Genomic DNA, 27,052 nt, shown 5'->3' on the forward strand with positions numbered 1-27,052 from the left:
GAAATCTTACGTGCTTTTGAGGATTGTATTACTATATTGAATTTATTGCCTATATAATTAAATATATTCATAAACAGAAAATCCTTGAGAGAGCTGAAAGCGAAAAGCGATGATCGAGCGATGTCAATATATGAAGGCATTGTGGACGAACGTGAGTACTCTATTCGATATCAGTTCCTAATTTATATTCGCCAAATAACATTGTGCCTAATCGTTAATCAGATGTTTACGAGATATATGAAGAACCTGAAAACACAACAGAAATACCTCTACATAGGCTGAAGGAATATTGCATTTCAATGAAATCGGAAGGCTGCTTGCGTTTCCAGAACCAGTTCAAGGTCAGAAGACATATTAATAGGTATAATTACATGGATTATTGCAGGTCTCTTGCTGTTTTACAGGAACTACAGGAAATATCGAAATTGGTTGCACCAGTATCTACAGAAGGTTCTAAAGAAGAAGTAATGAATAAAAATAGGGACAGGAATACCTTGCCATGTGAGTGGCTGTGAAGTTGCTATCAATGACTACGATGCATCTATACATATAAAATGCATCCGATTGAATAGTATAGTCATATTGATATGAACCGAACTATCAATTGTATATTAATATCTTCAAAATGCACCCGATAATCCTAATCCAAAATATTATGTATCGCTGATTGATGACTTGCCGTTCTCATGTTAGACCTATCTATATATTGTCTGATATAATTATTTTGAATTGACACAGCGTTAAAACCTACCTCACGATTAGGCATACGCAGTTCACAAAGGCCGAAGATGATGTACGCGACTTCTGTTCACAGCTGTGTTGTTTGATTCCTGCATATATGATGGCTACGTTCGTGTCTAAGTTAATCGTTTGATGTAGTCTCACTAAATTAATCACCATAGTAATTCCGACCTAAGTGTCGACGTCTGCACCCACTGACTGACTGGAGACGCAACAAGTATTTTCCTTCTCTCGACAAGAAAAAGAGATCAGTGAATTACAAAAACGCATTTGTGGGTTTCAGGCGAAATCAGATTTATTATTATTTTTTTTTAATTTGAACTGTGAAATCCATTCAGCAATATTAGCGTTTTCCTAATTTTGGATTATAATTGTCTTCCCTTCATGCCACTTTAAATATGTTTCGCGGTATATAAAATTGACTGGTATTTGAGTACAAAACCATGATTCAGGCTCAGATTAAACTGGAGGTATCTCGACTGAGACATTTATAGTATATGTTCGTACTGTGACATGAATCCAAGCATCGCTTGGTATATGCTTTGTTTTGAATTCACATGCCAAAGGTAACGATAAAAGTATATCAACACTCCTCATGGCTGTAGCATAATTTTCGTATTATAATAAGGAATATAAATTATCAAGTCATTGCGTGATATTTAAATTGACATCTCTGTTCCAATATAGAATATCGAGCAAAATTTTATTTTACTAAGCGGATTTTACTAAGCGGAAGAGGTGGGAGAGACAAAAACAATGTCAATCATCTCGTGCACCTATCCATTCTGATTCCAGATACCAGCATTTACTTGCATTGCTGTCACTCTTCGATAAAACTGTTTCTAATTTAATAGTAAATTCATATTGAATGACTCATTAACTGTAAAAAACGTGTGAAAAGTACATTCATACTTTTATTCCTTGAAATCGAAATGTCAATTGTCTTAAGCCTCGAAAAAATGATATGCCCGTCAGTGCAATACAATTAAAAATATAAAACTTGGAAAAGATCCATGTAACTCAAGTTTTGCATACTCCTGGCTCAAATAAGGCAACCAGCACGATTTGTAAGAGTTTTGACAGTAAAAATACGCTGCAAACGACGAATCACATGTTGTGATTTCGAATTTGCGCTACCATGACTTCACCGTTTTCAATTGTGACGTAATATCTGATTGACATGTATAGCTCGCTGGAAGTCAAAATAGAAAATAAAGGGTCAAAATGGTTCTTCGGACGAAAAAGGTTCCCGACCCCTGATCTATGCGAATGCTTTCATTGGAAATCAAAACGTTGTTTTCGTATTGCTCCATCCTTCGTACATGATACTAGGGATGGTGTGAACCTCAAAAAGGTTCAAGTTCGCGTGAACGCGAACCTTTTTGAAGGGTCATGTGTGAACACGAACGTCTTATTGCTAATTCGAACCCTAAATTTCAGTGAAGTGATAGCATACATTATTGTACACGATAGCGACCCGTCGGGTAACATACTGCAACAATGCTAAAGTACATATTGACGTTTTAAACGTAGGCAAGTGTATCACCTGCGGCAATCAAATGATATAATACTACTTTAAAATCAATATCTTCCGTCGCTTTGCCAACAATTTCGACAGGGAAGTAAGTGAATATAAGGTTACGCCGTAATGATCTAAACCAGACCGCCCAGACAATGTATTCGACGTCTGAGTATTGCTACGTTGATATTGAGCAGAGTGTAAAACGGATATCGATACTTGCTACCGACATTACCCCAATAACAAGTTATACAGCAGTAGCCAACACCCGAATAGCGCGGATTGGTTTTTATGATACAATAAAGTAATAAACATGTGAAATCAATATTCACCCTGTACGCCTGCTGGCTTTTTTTACATCAGACAACGATATCAATTTCATTAAACGGTTGAATAATTTTCATTCGCTGACTACCTACATCTAATGTATTTTGCTCTTGATGTTGTTGATTGGGGGTCAAGCTCACAGCAGAGATTTTTTATGCAACCAGCGCCATGCATATAGTGGCCCGTACTTGAAATGCATTAGATTTCAACCAAAATGTTAAAATGACATGAAAATTGTAATATATGAAAAAATGCACAGCTCAGAACCTATTAAGGTTCGTTTGTGAACGTGAACCTTTAACTTTCTGAGGTGCACACACAGAACGCGAACGTGAACCTCACGTTCACACCATCCCTGATAAATACCATACATAGTATCAGGAACATCATAAATTAGATAAACATGAAGCATCTATTTTCACATCAAGCGGTTATATGTCATCTGGAAGTATAGTTGAATTCGATAAATGACGCTCTATTGCTCAAAATACAGCTCATCATCTGATACTATAATTCTCATTTGCTGACCGTTAATGAATGACGATATAGGTTTGGCTACACACTTACCATGGCAGAGTTCAAATCAGACGTATTTCTTTTAAGTAACACATAGAAAATTCAGACGTAAACCTGGTGGGTAACATACAAATTCCAAGACACCCTACAAACGGTAAAAGGAAATATCATATAATTAGTATACTTCTTATATTTGGCACTTATTATAGCGAATAGTATATTGAAAATATTTTCCAACATCACTCACTGTAATAAAGATCTTCATGGACGTACAGAACTTCATTATACAATTGAATAGTGTATTCATATTGGAATGAAACCGAATATTTTCGCCAGACTCTCGTGAGAGGTAATAGTCAGTTTCAGTCGAAAATACTCGGGTTCATTTCAATGCGAATATACTATTCAATTGTATATAGAAGTTTTGTACCTCAAGAAGCTATTTATTACAGTGTGTGATGTTAGACAATATTTTCAATGATTTCCGCGTTGAAGATTAACGATAGACATAAGAAATTAGTTCATTCGGTGGATTTCGTTCACGGTCAGAAACCACAGATGTAGAAATATAGTATTACGGCACCTCTCATTGGAAGCATAACTTGCATTCATTCCATTTGCTCACTGATCAATCAAATATCCCAATGTATTGTTTTCAGACGATACCAACCGGGTTTGTTTGAAGGGTCAAGGTCGTGACAGCTACATCAACGCAAGTTATATTAAGGTAGCATAGCGATAGTCACTAATTCTTGTTCGATTCGATATCAATCATTAAAATTGCTGCATTACTATAGTTGATGTTACTACTGATGTTTGAATTACATCTGACATATGGTATGACGTCAGTAGCAGCCTCAGCTGATAACAACTTACGGATAAATATTTGCAAGACATTTCCGAGCATAATTCCGGAGCAGAGACATCGCTGAAAAATCTCTCAAATCAATCACACACTAAATAGCCGTGTTAAGTTGTAACCATTGGTAGGAAAGAACTATACAAACAAAATAGCAACGGAACAACCATGAATATGAATCGTAGCGATGGTAAGATAAGACGATGATGATTCTAGAACACGCAGATATTTGAAGTGAGAGCAGAACTACACTCTTTGGTCCTTTTATTAGATTTTCAATGTGTTGATGCTTTGCGGTATTATTACCGAATCTGCTCGTTCACAGCAGAGCGGGGCTTGGATCGGAGCCGAAAAGGATATCCGGCGGGTTTTTCTGTGTTTTTTCGGCTCGAGCCGGTTCGAAGCCGGAGTAGTACTTTTTCCGAAAAGGCCTGATCGGATCGGAGCCGGACCAGTACTTTTTACTAAGAATATTACATCCTTATCCTTTTCCCCCATCGAATCAATAGTTAAAGTGAAAAATTCATGGAAATAAACCACATGTTGGCCTAATTACTTCAGATAAGGGTTGGTCTTCATCTTTGGGTTTTTAATTTCCAGTTTGCATTGTTTCATTCAATATTCAATACTATCCTGTGATTAGATAATTATTAACGGAGTTTTTCGTACCGGATAACGGTTATTTGTAAAATCCGGTCAAAGGGTCGTACCGGACCAGTGGTTCAAAAAACAGGATCGGAGTAGGACTAGAGAAGTGGTTCTCAACCGGGAGTCCGCGGACCCCTGGGCGTCCGCGAAAACTCTAAATTTGTATAGTGATCGATAACCTTACTTTTATTTTATTTTAATTACGAAAAGCACGAGACAGTTTCGCTTGATAGTTGCTAAAACTTTGGGACTTACATCATTAAAATGGCCGTCTGAGATGAAATATCCCACTACGCAAACTCATTTTAGTCGTCAAATTACCAATAGCCTACCGATGCTAACATATTGCAGTTTAGAGATGTTTTGTTGGGGTTTGTGAAAAAATGAAATGTTGGAGATAGCACTTTTGATTTGGAGTTGTCAGTCTCATCAAATTTGTCTGTCATCTGTCATCTGTCCCGATGAAGGAAGTGAAACCTTGGCAGGAAATCCATTTTCTCCTGTGATATACCCACTATTTTTTTTTACTTTCAACATGATATGATAGATAGAATTGACTCGGCAGGACGTGTTATGTTCATTCACACAGCTATAGCTGTATTCAGGGAAGCGTTACGCGTTAATATTACATTTGCCATCAATATATCTCTATGGAAATGCATTTTTGGCACTCGTTCATATGCAATCGCCGCCAAAACCGCGGATTTTCAAGAAAATAAATACAGTAGCAAAATTCGTTTCGAAATATTAAAATCCCACCCAATTTCTACATATAGCGTGATGTTATTTTCATAAAAATCATTTTGTGGCTGTTTATCACTAGCCTACAATCAACACTCGCACGAGACTGATGACGGCTGCACGTTAATTGAGCTAATTTTGAAGGAAAACGTGAGGGTCCGTGGTGGTCCAAAAGGGGTTGGGTTCGCGAAGACAAAAAGGTTGGGAACCACTGGACTAGAGAATTTGTCCACCCGCTCCGCACTCGTTCAAAGATCGATTCCATTTTAAACAAAACTCAACTTCTACTTAAATGTGTTTATTTATTCTAAAATTACTTTACAATAAGAGTGTTTTGAGAAATTTCGAATTCGATTAACGCCATTACTGATGTGCACGGATGAGTGGTGGTCGGGAATTTATTTATTACCTATCAGACCTCGTTTTTGCTAGATTTGATAAACTGTTCTAGTTGTACAGTGTCCAATTCAACTGATTTCCATGCATCTCTCTAATTAATTTTAAAAAATATTCATAGAGTTTATTAAAAATGCCTTTCTCTATCCGCCTTTCTCCACGAATACTAATTCCAGTATTTATTTCATGTGACAGAATAATATATCGAAACCTGTCCATCATCAATACTAGTTGTACGGACCTAACCAGTCCAGTTGGTAATTATCGTGTCTTCAGGGCCATGACAAAGTAATCATTGCGACTCAGGGACCGATGAGACACACCATCATTGACTTCTGGCGAATGGTTGTGGAACAGGCATGTACGGTCATTGTGATGTTGGCAAAATGCGAAGAGAATGGCAAGGTATGTAATCCTACGCACACAATTGCTGCGTTATTAGCTTGGCTAACAATGAACTGGCATACACAAAACAGATATAGATACAATAAAGCCAGGACTGTGGAGTCGGTTCCTTTTACAGCCGATTCCAACTACTACTCCAACTCAAGACCTTTTGAATGTAAGGACTTCGACTTTGTTTTCGACTCCGTGGATTTCAAATTCACCAAATACGACTCCAACCCCGAGTTCGACTTCAACATTACTGTAAATTTACTCAGTAAATTATACCTCTATCGCATTCCCAGATGGGTATGGTTCACAGAAATGATGGAAACTGTAGTCACAGACAGAAATTAACTTTATGATGGTCCAAATGCGCAAAAACTTGATGACTTCTGCAACTGCAACCGCCCTTTTCGGTTGCATTTGGTTCCATTTAAAGCACCTGGAGTCGGAGTCAGTTCATTTTTACTAAACTCCGATTCCGACTCCAGCCAGTATGTGCTTCCCAAACTCCGACTCCCACTCTGACTCCTAAGAGTGCCACAGATCTTCTTTGACTCCGACTCCAACAAGAAAAAATTTAACGAAACTTCGACACCGGCTCCACAGCGCGGATTAAAGCCCATCATATTTTCATGTCTTCTATATAAACAGTATAAAATAATTGAGCACATTTAGAAACAATGCGAAAGATACTGGCCGGCTCTTAACTGTGAAGTCAGTTATGGGGCTTATGGGATAGCTAATGTAGGCCAAAAGGTGTCGGATGGCATTGTAAAGACGGAGCTCAAAGTCAAAGCCAACGGTCAGGTAAGAACAATTATTATTAATCCTTGAGCCGCTTGGCAATTGATAGGATCATGAGCCGGTAGCGTACTCGATAACAACAAACCTCCATAGCATCCGAGACAATGAGGCAAGCTCAAAAAGTGGTGTCCTTTCAATTGAAAACTAAATTATATCAGATACGACAAAACGGGATCCAGAACTAGGTAATCTAAATCCCAGAAGACCCTTTCTGTATTGAGAAACATTGCTCGACAAAAGACGATAAGAAACTAGTATTTATCGTCAAATTAGGTTATTTGATCATACATATGTTCATACTCCTACGAAGAGATACTCCGTTACACTACGCACCGAACCTGCCATGCTATAACATAATTTCAGCATGAACTAAATATATCTAAAATAGCTGCCTTGCGTATGCTGTGTTGCTTTCAATATTACGATGACATCGAGATAAAACAAACTATCATAGCATTTTGCTTTTATATCACCACTTAAAATTACCTGATATTTCTCGGCAATATTACATCAAACTATTCATGAGCTAATCATTTACTATTCTTGCATTTCTCCAAGTTATACTTCGAAAATCCGATTTTACCATTTCAGCGCATTTGCCATTTTCGAATCACCGCATCGTTACTTTCGTGGCAATCAATGCGTCATGTCCAATTGAATTGTATTGTGTCGTCGCAGTGCCAATGCCGAGTTAATTAGTCGGTGCCTTCTATCTTGTCTTTATATTAGCAATAATTTCAATTTGATACGAGAGGTGTTTATCTCATTAACAGAAGGAGATTTCTGTAATCCATTACCTGTATCAAAGATGGCCAGAACACAGCACACTACAAACTACTTCATCATTTTTACGACTTCACAAACATGTGAATGGCCAGCTTAACAACACGGGGAAGCGGACTGTCGTTGTTCATTGCAGGTAAGTCTGTGTAGTTAACGTGTGTGTGCCTATAAGAAATTGTGCTATTGTGATGGTCGTTTACGAGATGAAAGTTGTTAACATAACGTGTCATAATTACGGTATTTTTTTTACATGTCAAGAGAAGTCAAAATTTTGTCAAAATTGTAGCGTTAGGTCAAAAATGTTTACAAAGTCAAAAACAATTTGCCACATGTACATCGTTTTATTATAGATGTTTGCACTATCGGTGAACTTATCATTTAACATTTTCAGCTAGTAGACATCTTTATAGGCTTACCTTTGTAGGCAGCCCCTTGTCTGCTCAATGTAAATTATAAACGGATAAATCAAACAGATATGTTGGCATAGTGTTATGCTCAACGTACCGCAATATGAACAATTGAAGCAAGACTGCGCGGGCATTAGTTTATATATATAGAAGCGCATGATGAAAAATGGTGATGTTTAGAACATTGTCAGAATGAAGCAACACGCTGTGTCAACAGCAAACAACTGCTGCGGTTGACCATTATTTCTTCATTCTTGGCGAAACGACAGAAACTTTCCACCCGAAAATGTAGGAAAGTATTTTTCGTTATACTGCAACAAATTGTAATTATTTCTAATTATTTCTACCATAATGCCGGAATTCTTCACAGGTCTATAGTTCGTTAAAATAAAAAAATTTCATGTAAAAATTGGTCAGATTTTATGTCAAAACGTATTTTCAGGCCAAACCACGTCGTAAGGACAGGCAGATCCAACCAGAAATGAATATAAGTTGCACAATTCCTAATTTGCATACATGAGGTCAAAATTTGGTCAAAATTACATTTTTAAGGTCAAAAATGTCATAATTTTGAATTTCCAGGTAAAAATCGCTCTAAGCGTTACAATAAATGGTATGTCGACTAAATCATCATAGTAAAATATCATATAGCCCAGCAGTCTGAAACTCTAAGTTGCACACTAGTTAATTTCCCAGCTTGGCATAAACCACGGGCCGCAGTATTACCATTAAGGTTATAAATATAATCTTTGCAAAAATCCATGTCGTAATTGGTAGAAGTAATCGCCAGTCGTTGGACAGTATTTTAATTTTGCAACTTTGTGCTATTGATATTTGACATACCACAAATATGGGTAGAATATATTTCAATAATCGAAGGATGATTTAGAGCAGAGGTCTCAAACACGCGACCCGCAAGACCATTTTGTGCGGCCCGCGACGGCATTTTGGATTTCGAAGTATTCGACAATATTTTACTACCAATTTTTGAGAACTTAAACTTCGCTCTAATACTACTCCAGAAGCCTGAAACTACTCATCAAACTTCACTAATACATCATTTACCACTCAGTTACCACTCAGTGGAAGATCAACTATTACGTGACATTACTTGTTTAATATGGTAAAACATGAACCGTTGATGATTCGTGACTGAAAATTGTGATTTGGACTTGAGCGCGACCCTCTGTAGAATTACTCGTACTCGTACTCGTCACGTCAAACGTTACAATCAGAGAAGGACTTTTGTGACTCGGAATGCCGTGACTTGGTACAACCACGGACGCAACAAACCATGGTGCCCAATATGGTGTGGACACAAGCAAATCTCACGGCTTAGTGAAATTGGTCTACGTCACACTTTTCGTTTGGTCATAGACATGTTGACGGTAATTTTCGACCGGCTTGTCCAGCATTAAATTTGATAAAACGGGTATCAATGGGAAGCTATCACCGTACTGATTGCGAAAATATAGATTTTATTCTATTCGTAACCCCGGAACTCCACAAAATAAGCCTCGAATGTTACATTGTAAGTGAGTTTGGTATTGTGACGCAACCATGCCGTCTGAGCAGCTCAGGAGCAAATGCGCACGGGAGTGAGAGTCTGAATGCTCAATCGCTTGCGAAACAATGGTCAATACGCTTGCAGCCTGCGGTGCTCCTCACCTGCTTCCAGATGGCATTGCTGCGTCACAATACCAAACCCACTTACCAGGGGGCCCCTATAAGCATCTAACTGTAACTTCTGGGGGTCTCCGCCCGAACCCCCCTTTCGCATCTCTTATTCTTATCTATCTTTCAGCACGGTAAGGTTCGGTCAGGTTCTGGATTCGGCCTTGTCTATTATTGCATGTGTGCAAAGATAGACTATACATCAAAACTTAGTAATTCTACCGCATGCAGAGACGTGATGATTATCGGGAAACGGGACTTTTCTAACAAATGCAGAGATTTGATGATGATTGACACATCTGTACGGACTACGGAATCATATTCTTGCTTGGTACACGGATTCCCATGTTTATTCGTTATTATCCTTGAAAAAAGCGCATCATCCAAATAGGGGGGGGGCGACCGCCCACCTCGCCCAACCCAAAAGCCACCACTGGGCCCGTGAGATTTGCTTGTGTCCACACCATATAGGACACTATGAACAAACTATCAAACTGGTAGGAGAAATAGTAAAATATCAAAAGGCCGTAGATATCTAAGCATATAGGTATGGCAACCGACATTGGCATTATGTTGCACCTTTGATATAGTTGGTTACATCCCGTGTCATTTTGGGTATCTTTATATATGTTATTGTCGCCAATTTAATATGGCGAGTATTAACTAGTCGTAGCCTACGCTTCACAGCTGTAACGAACGGATTCTTCGGCGATTGCACATTTCTATTGTTATTGCACAGATCCATTATGTTCAAGTTGTTATTGATCTGTTCCAACATTCGAAGGTAAAATGAAACGCTGATTCTATTTGACTTCCGTAATGACATGTCAATATAGCCTACTTATCAGGAGTAGACCTATGCTCGAAACCCGGAAATAAGGCCTACTTTGAAATACATTGAATTCCCCTATTATTGGTGGTGCGGCCCGCGGCGCCATCAAAAATAGGAAATTGGCCCGCGAGCACATTTGAGTTTGAGACCTCTGATTTAGAGTCACATCATTCCAGAAACTATCGTCTATACTAGTGGTTCTCAACATTTTTGTGTTCGCGGACCCTTTGGACCGCCACGAACCCCTGCGGAACCCCACAGTTTTAGTTCAAGTTTAGCTCAATTTTGGTGCAACCATCATCTATCTTAAGTAAATATTAACTGCAGGCTGCTGAGTGCTGCTAAACAGTAACAGAGTGACTTTTCTTGAAAATAACATTATATATTTATGTTAAAACTAGGAAGACTTTTAGTATTTCGAAGCGAATTCTGATGCTGTACTTCGTGAAAAACTCGGTCGTATTTTGAAAATCTGCGCTGTCGATTTGATATGGAGAAGTAACGAAAATGCCTTTCTACTAAGAAGGGTGATGGCGAATTTAATAATAACGCTAGCCGCGTCTGGCGACACCTTTGGGTATGATCGCAACATATATGGCGCATAAATTGAGAAACAGATCCTTAATAAACATATAACGTTCAGCATATCCATTTCTAAATAGCAAGTCATCTTTATGATTTTCTGGCATAGCGGGTTATCACAGAAGAAAATGAATATTTGCAAACACTTTTATTTCCAAAACGCCATGAAAACATCACTAAACAGCAATATGTTTCTTTCAGTTGGCTATAGGCAATTTGACAATTAAAATGAGTTTGCACAGTAGAGTATTTCATTTTAGACTGTCGTTCTGTCTTTGTCAGTTCTAATGTTTTAGAAGTTATGAAGCGAAACTGCCTCGTTATTTTTCAAATTAAAAAAATACAAATACACTGGTCTATAGTTCTTGCTTTGAGTGTACTTCTGACAAATACTGTTGTAGTAGACTAGTTGACAGGATATCCATAGCCAGCACAATACGCTGTCCAATGTTGCGATGATACTCGCAACGCCGGTCAACAGCTGATTGATATCATAGTTCAATCTTTAACAGTATAGCCCGAATGCCATTATTACATAATGTCCTCCCTCGAAACGGAACTTTAAGACTTTTAGCATTCAGTTATGTACATGACCTCAGGTTAAGACCTCGGTATCCAATGAAGCTCGGCATCGTATGTTTTCTAATATTTTTGTCAGAACTACGAACACCAAATCATTCAAATATTTATCCGAGAGTCAGAACTTTAAGAAAATCGAATGAAACGACGTCAATCATATCGAAATTCATAAATCCGACCGAATTAATACAGAATCCATATTCGAGTTTAAAAGGATTTGACCGATATATGCACGTCCTATTTTTAAAAGTCAAGCGTTAACGAAGCTCGAAGTGACCAGCATCATAACCGATCCTAACAATCCCCACCCTACACCCAGCCGTAAATCACATGTGTACACGTACAGACTCCTTGCCATATGTCGCATTCTTGAAGCACCCGTAACATAAACATTGAATATCCTAATCTCCTATTATTCGCTTTAGTTCCGGGGCTGGTAGAACAGGCACTTTCATTGGATTTGATTTGTTATCGGACAAGAGTAAAACTAGTTTGGACATTTACGACTGTGTGCTCGAAATGAATAAACAGCGGATGAATATGGTCCAGACTTTGGTGAGTACTTGATGAGAATGCACATTGCACATGTATCACCAGTCAGTCCTAGCAATCGCTGTATTTTATGTAGCCTACTTAACTGTACGGGATTTGTTTTCGAAATACTTTGGTAATCATCACGAATGAACTATAACTATATTGATCATTACATTCATTATCATTTCATGTTATGTTTCGAAAACTAAAATCGATATTTCTATAGGAGCAATATGAGACGCTTCATCAACTGTTGGTAGAACATCATTGTTTCGGCGAGACCGACGTGGATCGCAGGAAGCTCTTTCAAAAGTACGGTTCTGAGTAAGTGCGAACGATATATTATAAATAGTACAATTTAGGAGCTGATTCCCTGGATAACAGACAATAAGTCATTCAGAGTATATTTCTGTGCAATCATGAAAAGACAAATATTAACGCTGAACTAATATTGGCACTACCGATCCCTGGCAATGCAGCTGAAGTCACAGTTGATGCGAATAACTTTCGATTTTATTCAGTATTTTGGAGTAATAACGGGCACAAGACATTTTTGCATCTCAATACAATGTTATGGATGTTGATCAATTACAGTTATTAGAATAATATTCTTTTGGGCACGTTGCTGTTTATGATCAACGTGAGCTCAACCCCGCTTTTTTGCTTTCGGATCCGAAAAAGAGGACATGCAAACGGGAAATTTGTCACCCAACTCTGATCGCTGATGAATCGAATGGAAAAAGGTAGTTTTTCCGAGTAGTTGTTCGGAAACCGGTTTCGTCTGATGTACCTGATTATCGCGTCTTGTGCAGAATAAGCCGTCCTTCATATCTATTCTCTGTCGTGTTGAATAAATATATCTCACTGGGCGTTCCAACATTTCCACACCTTATCATCCCCAATCATCCACTTTGGTAGTTTTTCCCATTATTACACATAATCTACGACGTTGAGAACCACTGACCTACCCGGATACAATCCGGATTTACTGTTCTCAAGTTCGATTTCATAGATAGCGATTTTTATTCTAGTTTAAAAATCCGGAGCATTGAAAATACATAAAATATGTTCAGATCGGATCAAGTAACATTATATATGTGTTTGACACAGGATTATGAAGGAGTTCGAACTTCTCAGAGACTCAGAAGCATCGATTTTGAAAATACAGGAGCATTGCCATGGTAAATATTTGTAGAGTTACCATATTTTGGGAATCTGAGACAGGACACTTTTCAAAACTTACAATACCGGAGTAAAAACCGGAAATATTGATAAATTTATTCCGAGTTTGTAGTTGGTTGAATAAGAATAACGCCATCTTTTCGACCCGACAGGAGCATTTCTCATGTAAATATTTGTATATCGTGGTGACGAGATAATACTGAAACAACACAGCCCATAATATTTCCGATCCGCCCGTGGTTACGAGAGCTCTGAATTTACGAGTCAACTCTTGCCCATTACACATTGCCTTCTGATAAATGTCTTCACTTGATAAAGCTATATGGTCTGCACAAGTATAGAATAGCGAGCTAACAATGTTGTAACGTGCAGTTCGTTGTTAGAGGATGTTCAGCTGTATTTGTGTACTAGAACAACAGTACTGTCATTATGTCACAGGGTTTCGTTGGATAAGAATAATTTCCCTTTACGCCCGTTGGTAAATGTTGTCATAACACAAAGTTTCTCTTTGAAATCCCTGTCTACACGTTCATACACGTTTTAGGTCAAGTAAACAAGTCATCAGGCGAACCAACTGATGAAGGATGGGCCACGATCGACGCTACTGCCGTTGAGGTAAGTATGTTTGGAATATTCATGTTCAATATATGTATTGTGAAACTGAGCTGCTAGTTTGATTTTATTTGTAGAAAAGTAATACTTTATCATAAATATCATTATTTATGTTGTTTATATTTGTTTCATTTTTCAGGGACGTGCACCTCCCATTTTAAGTGCTATAACATCTTAAAATGCTGACTTAAATCATGTTCGCGGAAACGTGTTCGTTGCGCGCCATAAAATATGACCGATGCTTCGCAGACGACAGTAAACATGTATTTAGAGCTCAAAATCTTGTTGACATGTGCTTAAGCTGAGCCTTTTATTTCTTGACATAACATCATTTGTGAGGTGATTAAGGCTAATCACTTGCACTGATTGCAATATTTTACGAATTAGGATTTGAAAACGTATGACGTAACAGTTTAAAGCACACACCTCTTAATTCATGATGTAACAATGGCATCAAAGAGGATTTGAACTTGAATGTGGAAACAGTGACTTGTAAGTTTAATTGTAAATTGGGTTACTCAAACGAGGTACCAAGGTTAAGTTTCAGTTAATACAGCCTATAGTTTTTGTTCACGTATGATCATTATTAAATAGATTTTATAGCCTAAATTTCAGGGAACTTTTAACAGGCTGCTCAAAATCGCTTCGAGCCGCTTGCGAGATTAATAGATTGTTCACCATTCGGTCTCAAAAGATCAATAGTTGGCAAAAATGGGTTGCTAAATCTACGAAATTTTTCCAATTACATAACACTGCATCGCAAGTTGTATATGGCGCGTGGGCCCGCGTCTTGGTAGAACGATGATATGATAATTGGAAGCAAGATATACATGATCCTTGCGAATCCGCAACGTTTCCAAACAGCACAGTTTCAATACCATACACATCGAGCAAATGGCGTACATGCAATTACCTCGAGTTTGCACAGTAGGGTATTTCATCTCGCTGATGTTAACGAGGATTAGGCATATTGACCGATCTCAATGATTCACATAACCCCAGCTTACACATCGGAAATTAGGATATCAACTTTCGCCAGATCGGTAGCACAGAGACACCAATATACAATAATGTACCGCTTCGATCTTTGTGAAAGTAGTATGTTTTTTTAAAACACTTCTATCACTTTTTACAGGCTTATCAAGGGAACCTTTTTCTTATCGCATCTCGGGGACCATCAGTTACGACCGTAGAAAAGTTTTTGATAGCGCTCTGGGATAATCATGTTGAGGAAGTTATCATGCTCAACAATCCTCGACTTGAAGCGAAGGTATCTGATTCAGCATCGGCAGCGGGCTGCTACCAGTGTTAGCTGGTCGTCCCGTTGGCAAAGCTCTACACTAGGCTTGCATTTAAAACAGAAATGGATTTAAAACAAACATATTTTAAACCAGGCCCTTGCTTATATCATGTTTTAGTGGTTATTTGTTTATGACATCACCTCCCAAATATTCAATTGTGACGTCAAAGTGGATTGAGATTGACAACTGAAAATATAGGGTAACTATAGCTGTAAATGGACTATTGCTGTTAAACCAGCTATTTTGAGGGTTTCAACTATCCCATATCATAGGGTTACCATATTTTGAGATCGAGAAAGAAGGTCACTTTTCCATAGTTTTCAGGACGTAAGCCCGTAGTTTATTTTTGTCATTGATGTTTTTGCGGCATATACACACGATCTGCACATATGCATATCATGAGTGCATGATGTGCATATGCCGCTGGACAAGGAAGGTGCAGATATAGCTTTGTACGGCTTTCTAAGTCATACACCACCCCTCCATGCTTTCCAAGTAATGCATGAGCGCCAAGCAGGGAAGCCATAGATACCAGTGTTACTATAATCAGGTCTTTGGTCTGACCCGGCCGGGAATCGAACCCACGACCTACCGATCAAGAAGCCGGACGCTTAACCATTACGCTATCTTGTCGAGTTTTCAGACTTACAACACTGGAAAAAAATACGGAAAACGGTTAATTTTACCCAACTTTGCGGTTGGTTGACTCAAAACGAAGGTCATCACGTTCGTTCGACAGTTTTACATTTAAAATTAGAGGTGTTGACTGAAAAAAAGGTCGTCGCCTCAGCTCGAACCACGAATTTTCTATTTAGCGTCAATTATTCTCAATTTCACTCCAACCTATCCATTATCTTACAACTTACAACTTGGAAAACACAATTTTTTCAAATGGTCTTTGTTTAAATCACTGTTCAAAACATGTCTTAAACAAAGTGTTTTAAAACAGCGCATGACTAAGTCCCATTGGACGATTTAACACTTGTGGGAAAAGCGTAAATGTAATAATGATAATGATCACACCGTTTGACGATTTCTATTTTATTCTTTATATAACGATGTTTATGTTCATATACGTCTTGACCCTCTTTAAAAGCCTTTATTTTGTTATGGCAACTCTACCTCTAGAGTAGCCTACTGGTTCTCAAAGTGGGGGCGCCCCACTTTTGCGAAACAGGCTGTAGAGACGCGATGTGTAATAAATGTTCATTAGTACTCTTCAAAATAAAAGATGACTTTTTCTCTATATACTATCCAGTACCAGAAACGTTGATACAATTTTTCCAGCCGTTTCATAAAGTCATAGTATTTAAAGAGATAAATTTCGCTTCCTTCCATTTCCGATGCTACTCAGTTATCGACCGTCCCTTTCAAGATATATGTCATTAAATTTCACTTTTCAGAGTATGGAAGTCACCTTTTGCGAATATTGGCCGAAACAGCCTAACACGACAGTAACCTACAACAGCATATCGATCACACTTCAAAGGGAGGACAAAATAGGAAACACGGTGGAAAGAACTTTTTTGCTTCACCGAAGGAATCGGCAAGATCGAGTAAGTTAAATATTTCAATCTTACGGATTGGGGCTACTTGTATTTCAAAGGGGTCAGAAATAATAAGGTGGAGATATGGGGGCGCTGGAACATTATGAGGTTGCCGAAGAAAAATGTCGTGTCAGTACAGATCGTAGCTGTCATAGGAATACAAAGTTCCACAGATTTTAATATCCTTGAGATCTCATTACAAAATTCGTTCATTCATTCATTCCAAACAAAATTCATCAAGTAACAAAAAATTTTTTCGCGCTTCGCACGAAAAATAGCGACGATGTATTTGTCGTTTCCACGATTGCACTGGTTTCTGTGTTTCATCAAAAATATGTTTTTTGCTTTCCATACGCGTACTTTTAGATATTAAAATCTCCCTTAACCCTATACTGCTCAGGCGGGATATCGTTACACGATGGCTCAGGTGGGGTCAAATTGAGCCTATCAGTTTATATGCTTCTTTTCTTACCAATTTCGCTATACAGCTGTCTAATAACCTCCTGCAGGACGTTATAACGATGCATCTACCTTTTTGGTACATTGAACCCTACTCCCTACACATCCTAGACCACTGAGGTGGGATATCATTACAGGAGTGCTCAAATTGACCCTATCAGCTAGTATGCTTTTTCTCTTACCAATTTCGCTATACAGCTGTCTAATAACCTCCTGCGGGACGTTATAACAATGCATCTACCTTTTTGGAACATTGAACCCTACTCTCTACTCATTTCAAAGTTCACGCTGAGGCCTAATGCCATTACACGAATGGCGAGCTGTGGTCAAACACCACCCATCAGTTATTTATTACAACAATTATTACAATACAACAATACAGTAGGCCTGCAATACAATACAACTATACAATACGATACAATATTACAACAGGTATTTATTACAACAAGGTAAATTCAATCAGAATCCTTATCCGGTCCAATGCATGTTTCACATGTGGTACATCTTCTGTAGTAACACTCAATCCACCTAAAACCGATTTTCACTGACCAGCAAAGAGATTGGAGCTATTCGTCATATCTCGTTGACTCCACGTGACATAAACAATGCGAAAGAATCATATAAACAGTCTGAATCGGTCCGATTACTTATAATACTTAGTCTGACCGCTATACCTTCAGAATCTGACCCATAGTAAATCAATAGCTCATAGCGGCGAGGAATTAGAGATAAGCAGCTAATGCTTTATTCCAATTGATAGTGCATATGACCATTTAGGATTACATGGCTGGCAAGGACAATCTGACCGCACATGAAAATAAGACTCATATATTTGCTCGCCTGGGATCAATTTGACCCCAACCTGAGCAGTATAGGATTAATACGGTTCCATTACACTTGATAGGGATTTTTCAGACAAAATGTTTAGAACTGGCCATGATATATTATAACATACCGCGTCTCAAAATCTGGAAGCATGGTTTTTATACACGTTTGAGCGTTGAAGACATGTGTACAGTATATACATGATTTGAAGGATTCTGACCAGTATGATTGGACAAACATACTTATTTCCGAGAGCTACAAAATACCTTCCACCGAATCGGGGTGTGTACACTGTACAACTGTACGTTGAATGGGCTCGAGTTATAAGCCCGTACACCATAGTTGTTATAATAACTCTTATTTGGTCGCTGAAAGGGTACATATAAATATTCGATCGTTAGCTAGTCGAGTGGCGATCAGGAGCGACTTAACCGCGACATATTGCTATAAGTCAAGTCCAAAACCCAATATATCGACCGTACTTGGACCTCTATCCAATCGTCTTTACTACAGCACTTAAAATATGAGGGGGGCAGACCATGGAAATTTTCGAAGGGGGCTCTTGTAGAATAAAGGTTTAGAACCACTGGTTTACAATGTCTGATGTTCTAGATTATTAAACAAAGCCAATACCTTGGCTGGAGAATCGGAGAGATGCCTGCACAAGAGGATCAGATCATTAAAATAATGAAGCGCATCATTGCTTTTGACGAGGAAATTACAGCAACCATTTTGGTCCACTGCACGTATGTGAAAATAGTTTTATTGGTGACGACAATTTTGGAAATTAATCGAATCGGTTTATTCATATCTGCTATTGTGAGTGGCCTACTATGCGTAAAAAAATGACGAAACATCGTGAAACGTGTAACCTATTCTGCCTATACTAATTTGTGAAATGTGGGGTGAGGTTATGATGGGTACTGTTCCACAACAAGGCGATCCGAAGCCGAAATGATAATTTATGGAACAGTTGCTACTATGAATTATACACATTCCCTTTTGGGATTCCTTGAACTGCGTGCATTATCATAAACTGTGTCAGCTACACACCGGTACCATGGTATAACGGATTACCAGCAGTCATCTTGTGGTAAATTGTGTATCAGGGGCAATTGACGTAAGCATCGTCAACTACAAGCAGTACCATGTTCCAAATTCTCATTGACGCTGCTGTCAATCGGAATACCTAAATAGTCACGTCGATATTTAATTTACTACCGCAAACATCGCAACTGGGAAATATTCCTTAGCTCTTAATTACTAGGCCTATATCAACAGACGTCGTCCTATTAATTTCTTTCGGCGTTTTGAATATATATTTTATTACAAAAACCTAAATATTGTGTCTCCGAGGGCATAAAGAGGAATCGTTAATTTTACTATTCACATTTAGGGACGGTTTAAAACGAAGTGGAATTTTCATTGCGGTTTTGAACATGCTTGCAAGGCTTCAGTCAGAGAATAGGATCGATGTCTTTCGTACCGTCAAAGATCTCAGAGATATTCGACCCGGAATGGTACCAACACAGGTACGTAGGGTCCACGTCAGTGATAACTTCCGGTAAACAAAATGGTTAAGTATTTGATATTTGAGGCAACCATGTTGCGATGAGACTGCCACCGAATGATAGGGAGCCCAGGTTCTCGCCCCGTTCCACTAGAGGAGAAAAATGCACTAGCCTGGAAATTGTCCTGTTTAATTGTGTCACATAGTCCCGCATCAGCGTGTAACACACCCGGTCGCTGACGGAGTTTTCCAGATAAACCAATGTAGGAAAATATTATCGTGAATTCACTTCACAGCAATTTGTACAAAACAAGGATTGACGCATTTTCACGATGAAGAAATATTGTAGTAACGACTTTTTGCTGTATTAACCAGCACAGCGAACTCTGATATATACAAACTAACTTCCAGAAATTACGTAATGCTCGAAAGAAAAATAGTTGCAATAAATGCAACAAATATCACACACATTGTAAAAGATCGTTCCGATGCCGTCGCGGCCCATTTTCTGGTCGCGACCCACGTTTTAAGAACCCGTGTTGCAAAGGGTCCTGTGAGTTAGTTCCCGATTTTATTACTAATCTTAAAAACGGTTAACACTAGAACTACCGGAACTTCGAACTACCTAGAACTACCATGTGGCTTTTTTGACGCATGTTGAATTTTCTTCGATCAAATGCATTTACCGGAGCTAAAAATCAGCACAAATCTCAACAAAAGGCATCAGAAACCATTGTTTATTGCGCTCATAGCTACTTGCAATATTTTACATACACCTTAGGTCAACACTTATAAAACAAATTGGCGTTTTTTGGTGTAACATATAAGTGTTGCTCTGGTTCGCATTTGGTATTTGAGCACGTTCTTTAAAAATTTAGAGTAGGTTCCAGATCCGCTTTAGCCACATCATCATTGTTAGTTATTGCTGACATATCATAAAGCTTATCAGATGAGATTTGCATTATTCAATTTTGCAACTTAGCTCGATTTGCATATTTTTAGAGTATCGGCATTTTGGCAAGTAGACGATCTATCACATTCTAAGAAAACATGCACGGACCATCGTCGACTTGTTGGTACCCTCATAGAATACTGCCTTGCAACCTGACCAATAATATCCCCTGGTTTTGTTTCGTTATAACATTTAACCGTCACTGGTTTCTTGCTTGTGTTGTTTCTGAAGGAAACAGTTACCTCAGGTTGCAGTGAAGTCAATATATATGTGTACAAATTCGATCTCTACACTGGCATCTCGCCGTTACGCATATCAACAAGATGATAGCTTTGAAAAGTGTGGCTACATGAAGCTGCCTGTGGTCCTGGGTAGCTTCAAGCAACTTTTGACAATAGTGTCAACTGGGACTTCGTTTGCTTCTCCAAGCGTATGCAGCCACATTCACGTGACATTGTTTCGAGATGGATTACATCAGACTCTCCACATTACCATGCTTGGCAAATGTATAGATTATGGAAGGGGTGTCCTGTCCTATCGTTGCCTAAATATGAGACGCCCTTGTACAGATACTTGGTAGCAGCAGCGTCCACCATCTGAAATTTTACCACAATTATTTGCTGGCATTTCGACCATGTAATGAACGAAAACCACATGGCGCAGTTGGTAAAACACTGCAGTCACGACACCAATGGTTGCTGGTTCGAGTCTCGGCTCTGCCATGTTTCTATGTGTCGGGGGTTTATCTGGGCTCCTCATCGCTGACCTCACTGCATATGCAGTGTCGTACGAAAAGCCCAGACGAAGCAAGTAAAGTCGAGCTTACGAAAATCGGCTGCAACTGACCCTGACGAGGACGCGCGTGAAAGACGTGAATGAGAGTCTGAGAAATCGTACTACAAGCAAAGGCCAAGCAAAACGGACAATATTCATGATCGGGCGCAAATGACCTTATCGGCGATAAGCGCCAAAAATTGTTCAATAAATACAAAATACAACGAAAACCATATTATCTTATCGAATCCACGCCTTTTTTTACTCCTTATGTCAATGGAAAGCTCATGACTTCCATAAATCTGTTCTTCGAGAGGGCCTGACTAAATATAATGCACCCATGCCCTCAGTCCTCATATGCATTCAATTCACTAGATTCAGCTCACTCTCCCCCCGAAGATCCATCTCGTAGACCGGAGCAATGACCCTTTGCCCTTGTACAACCCTAGTATATTAGTATGGACGATACAGATGTCGGCTTGATCTAATGGTACATTTCAAATTTCATGTCCTGTAACACGCTGAGCTTCAGAAATATAATATTACAGAGCTTTGGTGACATGGAACGAGGAAGATCCAGGGCCTTCTATTGCAAGGGATGTTGTTGCTAACACAGTTAAACCGAGTCGATATTAAGATTAACAAAGTTCTGTTGTTACAAACGGGTTTTCTGCGTTTATCAGATACATAACCACTATCAAGAATATGAAACTGCGATGCCTGAAGGTTGAAAAAGTGTAATGCGTCAAAAAAGCCACTCGGTAGTTTTAGGTAGTTCTGTGTATAACTTTTTTATTTGTACTAGATGAGTGATGAAAATCATGGGTAAGGTGGCCTACATAAAATAAATAAAAGTCAAGAAGTTTCAGCCGAACAGCGTAAGATTTGACTGAATGCCAGCTCTTCAAAAATGAAAATTCGTCAAAAAAGCCACTTGATCGTTCTAGTGTTAAATTAAATTGTCCAAGCAAATGATCATCGACGGTAAAGCCCTGTTTTCAACCAAACCTCTTCATGTGAGAGTTAATAACACCTGTTTTCTTTTACATCGTAACACTTGCTACGCAGAATTTTGGGATCCCCGATCATAATTCCAAAAATAACTGTAATAATTCACTTGAATAATGTATATTGTGATTTCAGATTGACTACGTGTGCTGCTACGATCTCGCGAAGAATTTCCTGTCGAAACCAAATGATTACGTGAATGAAGCTCTTACGAATATCGGCCCAGAAGACCTAATTACAGACGCCGCGTACCAAATTATTTAAGATTCTTCATTTGCTTATTCCTGGGGTGTCAAACATACGGCAGCCAGACTATTTCAATCGGCGTGTGAAGCAATTCTTGTAATATCCAGTACATTTGCAGAAACTGTTGAGATTCTTTAGCATGAAAAACTTCCATTCAATATTTCCGCAAGACAGCATCGTCGAGCAAGCTCATGTACATATGCCCTGTTATAACCACTGGACTACGGCGTTCTTGATTCACTCTAGTTTCGACGCAAGTCCGTGACATTGACACCCAATTTATGGAAGTAAAAAAGTGCACGTTGAGTTCACAGTTTTATGGGAAATGGACCCAAAAGCAGCTAGTTAAAGAAACGAAAACGTGGATGAGAAACCGTCATTAGTATAAATGGAAAATATATTTGTTACAGAATCATATAATTCAAACATATATGGTCGCATTGGTGTGTCACTTTCAAACCAATAGGTCCTGAACTTGGGAGAAACCAGGCTCGCGATTTAATAGTAATGATCCAAATTCCAACGTCCGCGTTTACAGTTAGATATCTTCTATTCCTCATGACGCGTAAGCAGGGCTAATGCCAGATTACGTCTACAGCAAAGAAAGCAGAGAAATTGAAATTGAACTAAAAGTTACATCGTCGTGAGAGCTACTGTTTTTTTTTGTTTGTTAACCGTATTCAGTCGGACAATCATCGTAATTTGCCAATGCCATTCTTTGGATCTTGGATCTATGTCATCGTTGAATGATTCATACACATTAGCGGTTCTCAACCTTTTGCCCGACTATTGTGGGAGGGGCTGGGCGAGACTATCACGGGGCCTCCTATAAGTACGTCATCGGAGCTTCTGGGGGCAGAGCATCGACTATTACCAACCTCATATTAGTGCGCCATACGGAAAGGTATTACGTGATATGTTTGACACTATAACACGGTTTGAAGCAGGCTTAAATGTTGAATTGCTCTAGCTATACATCGTGTCTTCATGTTGAATATGTATATCATGCAGGACCGTAACTGCCGCACCCCAAACCCCCCAATTGAGGGGGGGCCGAGCTCGAAACGGGGCCCCAAATTTTTTGGTGAATTAGCATAAATTATAGGGTATTTATTTTAACTTTATGCAACTCTTTGAAAAATTTTTCGCGCTGCGCGCGATTTCGAGTTGCCAAATGTTATGATTATTGGGTACTCTTCCCCCAAGACAAAATACGCAAGATATATAAAAATGGGCATATCGGCGTTGGCCATTACCGCGGCACGACGCACCAAGACATATACAGTATTAGGCCATGTATCACGCGACTCCAAGAAGCGTGCCAGAACGATCGGCAGCGAGAAACCTTGGCCGAAGAGGACTGCCCTTACGGTGACCGAAAACTTGGTTATATATACGAAATACACATAGGTTTATTTGTTCATAGGCGCCTAAATGACTGGCGCCGAATGTTCCTGTCTTGGTAGTCTGAACCTCACAAAACAAATACCACCCCGCAGGGAAAAATTAGATGCCAGTGAAGAAATACCAATTTGAAATCGTGTGATCTATTAGTTTAGTACGTTTGGGCGATCCTATATTTTTTGATATAGGAGGTCACGAAGTAACATCATGGAACGAAGTCATGCCAATAACGAGTCCACCCGTCAGAAGATGTTTAATTATTATTTACGGGTTCTACAGTTCCAAAGACCCCTCACTCAGCTCTGCCGGTAAATCTGATTACGTGAGTAGAGAAGACAAGAAATTGATAGCAATATATATGCAATTCCCGATCTTATTGACCGATTTTATCATGAATTTTCTAAAATTTACGCGCTTGGAGCTGGCTAACTGAACAGTACAGTACAACTGTAATTTCGTGGCAAAATAGAACAGCGTGATTGGGAGGGGGGTCGGTTCATCAACCTATGGAAGCCCAAGACTCAAGTTTTTGGGGGGCCTGACAAAGTGATGTTTCAATCCTGCCAATGGGTATGCACCAGTGATGAGCGGAGTCTGCTTTTCGAGACTCCGAGTCCCTCCGACAACTTTGGTCTCAGAGGCAAAGTCCCTCCAACTCCGGGGATCTCAATCCCAGACTCTGAGATAACCCGAAAAATCTTGTCCAGTCTCCGAAACATATTCAGACCATTGTCGAAGAATCCCAGTCGATGTATTCGATAGCCTGTCTGATATTCATACCAGTTTTTTAGTATCCGTGAATTGCCGAACAGTCGCAACATTACTTCTGAGAGTCAAGTTCTCTCCAACAAAATGGACAGTCAAGTTAATAGAACTGCGACTCTTTAGATCAGTCCACATATCTGTGGTGATGCCAGCCAGCCCATAACACTTGATAGCAACTCTTAGTTCCTCTGACAGCTTCTGCTTCAAAGATAAAGCCTCCTCATCCAACTTACGTTTCACCGTAAATCTGAATGGCAAAACACGTCTTCTGCACAACACCACGGCAAACCGGCACTTCTTCGGTATTCTCCACCCGGCGTTCAGTGTTCCCCATGATCACCTTCTCCTTTGATTTCTTGCTTACTTTTCTGTTGGAAGAAAGGAACTTTCTTCAACTGCGATCAATTCTTCTTACACGCTTCGATATGTCTTCGAAGATGCGACGTACCACTTGTCAACTTGTGATGCTTAAGCTGAACATTGCAATTTTGACATCTCGCAAACCCAGTATACTTGCCGTTATTATCATCCAGCATCAGAGTGAAATCCTTCCACACGTCACTCTTTTTCTGCGTCTTTGTGAGTAACCCACTTGACGTCGACGGTGCTTCAGCCATTATATTAAAACGACGCAGGAAGACCAGTCAGTTCGAACTAACTACCACCAACACCAGTGAAATCGACGATCACATCACAGGTTTCTATAAATTAAGTTCAGCATCGCCATGAAACAGTTGATGGAACTGCACTGCACTAAACATACATGATGCATCACTGACGCACCGATCAACGCTCCTTGGAGTTGACGAAATGACTAGTGACTACCAATTTTGAAGCTGATACATGATATCTGGATTTGGAGTCTGAGACAGACCAGCAGCAGAAACTTGATTGCGGTGCTGATTTTTGTTATCACATCAAAGTCATTTCTCAATCAAACCAAACATTACATGACGAAAATTCAGAAGAGTTCTGGATGACTGACTACGTCAATCACTATTGAAGGAAGTGTAGTTGAGTTGATGCGAGCAGAGCAGAGCAGACGGCTGTACCGTAGTTATTTAGTGTGGTTGTTCAGAAATGCAATCATTAAGCCATGTAACAAGTTGTTATTGCTTCCATCCAGATACTTGCTTGTTGTATGTATATTTCTCACAGATATAAAGGTAATATTGATGTAACACTTATTATCGATATCTCTCACTGCAAATTGCAAGTACGGTGCGATGAAAGTTGCGAAAAGTTATCACAAAAGTGGTATCGGATATTATCTTGTTTCAACTGATACCAACGTTGGGAACACATTTTCACAAAATGGACCTATTACTATGTTGAATGCAGAGGTGGTCAGTAACGAAGTACTTCTACTTTTTCGAAGTACTCAAGTAGTTATCCTCTACTTCTGGTACTTACTCAAGTAGATCTGATTTTTGCTACTTCTACTTCTACTCCATAATATTTTGTGATCTACTTACTTACTTTTCGCTATTTTCAGTTTGTCAAGTAGAAGTAGTTCAATCTTCCAATCAGGAAGAGAGCCTGAGGAATTTCGGGGCTGTTTTCACGGAGTATCAACATTTAATTTCCATAAAAGTTGAGTAAAGCCCCGAATTTTCGTCGCGCTTCGCGCGCAGTGGATACGGTGTTACCAGTATAATTTCAGGAAAGTATCGATGAATATAATTTAGGTAGCGGGTTGGCGTGATTCCGTTCACACAGGGATATCCAGAACTAGATATCCCTGAGTTCACACCACATTGTCGCCCTTCGCCCATGTGAAATAATTCATCGCAGTATATATGGCTCATCATAACGTTTGAAACTGATGTTTCGCAATCTAGCATTTACTTGCCATATCGTAATCTAGCATGTCCATGACGCGTCCTAACCCGGAAAAGTGGACTCTTACATTTTTTGTTAGTTTTAGAGCTGTTTCAGCATACCACCTTTGAAACTTTCTGGACTTAAGGCATGAAAAACGAGTTCCACTTTTTGAACTAGTATTTATATTTCATTTTCAATTCCCAGTATCATATACTATGAGTTACTATACTATACCATACTATACTATGAGTTAATTAATATCAGTTCTTTTGTCTTGATAACATACATGTTGAAGTATAAAGGCGAGTGTA

The 27,052-nt window shown here is 39.1% G+C and overlaps 2 protein-coding genes across 2 annotated transcripts in view; both read left to right on the top strand.

The window, feature by feature from the left end:
* Positions 1-23,141, top strand: part of LOC145437929 (receptor-type tyrosine-protein phosphatase epsilon-like) — a 32,424-nt gene extending 9,283 nt beyond the window's left edge. The window contains exons 7-22 of the mRNA XM_080315301.1: positions 78-151; positions 223-341; positions 405-501; positions 3,763-3,830; positions 6,024-6,152; positions 6,813-6,944; positions 7,715-7,860; positions 12,224-12,353; positions 12,559-12,656; positions 13,443-13,513; positions 14,059-14,129; positions 15,262-15,396; positions 16,831-16,983; positions 18,871-19,004; positions 19,655-19,790; positions 22,638-23,141. Of these exons, the coding sequence (XP_080171427.1) occupies positions 78-151; positions 223-341; positions 405-501; positions 3,763-3,830; positions 6,024-6,152; positions 6,813-6,944; positions 7,715-7,860; positions 12,224-12,353; positions 12,559-12,656; positions 13,443-13,513; positions 14,059-14,129; positions 15,262-15,396; positions 16,831-16,983; positions 18,871-19,004; positions 19,655-19,790; positions 22,638-22,766 (1,822 nt within the window). The 3' untranslated portion in view covers positions 22,767-23,141. The remainder of the gene's footprint in view (positions 1-77; positions 152-222; positions 342-404; positions 502-3,762; positions 3,831-6,023; positions 6,153-6,812; positions 6,945-7,714; positions 7,861-12,223; positions 12,354-12,558; positions 12,657-13,442; positions 13,514-14,058; positions 14,130-15,261; positions 15,397-16,830; positions 16,984-18,870; positions 19,005-19,654; positions 19,791-22,637) is intronic.
* LOC145437976 (uncharacterized) overlaps positions 1-27,052 on the top strand; it is a 574,293-nt gene that overhangs the window by 400,371 nt on the left and 146,870 nt on the right. The window lies entirely within an intron of this gene.

Source organism: Botryllus schlosseri, chromosome 4 (genome assembly GCF_051294905.1).
Source record: "Botryllus schlosseri isolate E-star chromosome 4, Bs_hap1, whole genome shotgun sequence".
NCBI classification, from domain to species: domain Eukaryota; kingdom Metazoa; phylum Chordata; class Ascidiacea; order Stolidobranchia; family Styelidae; genus Botryllus; species Botryllus schlosseri.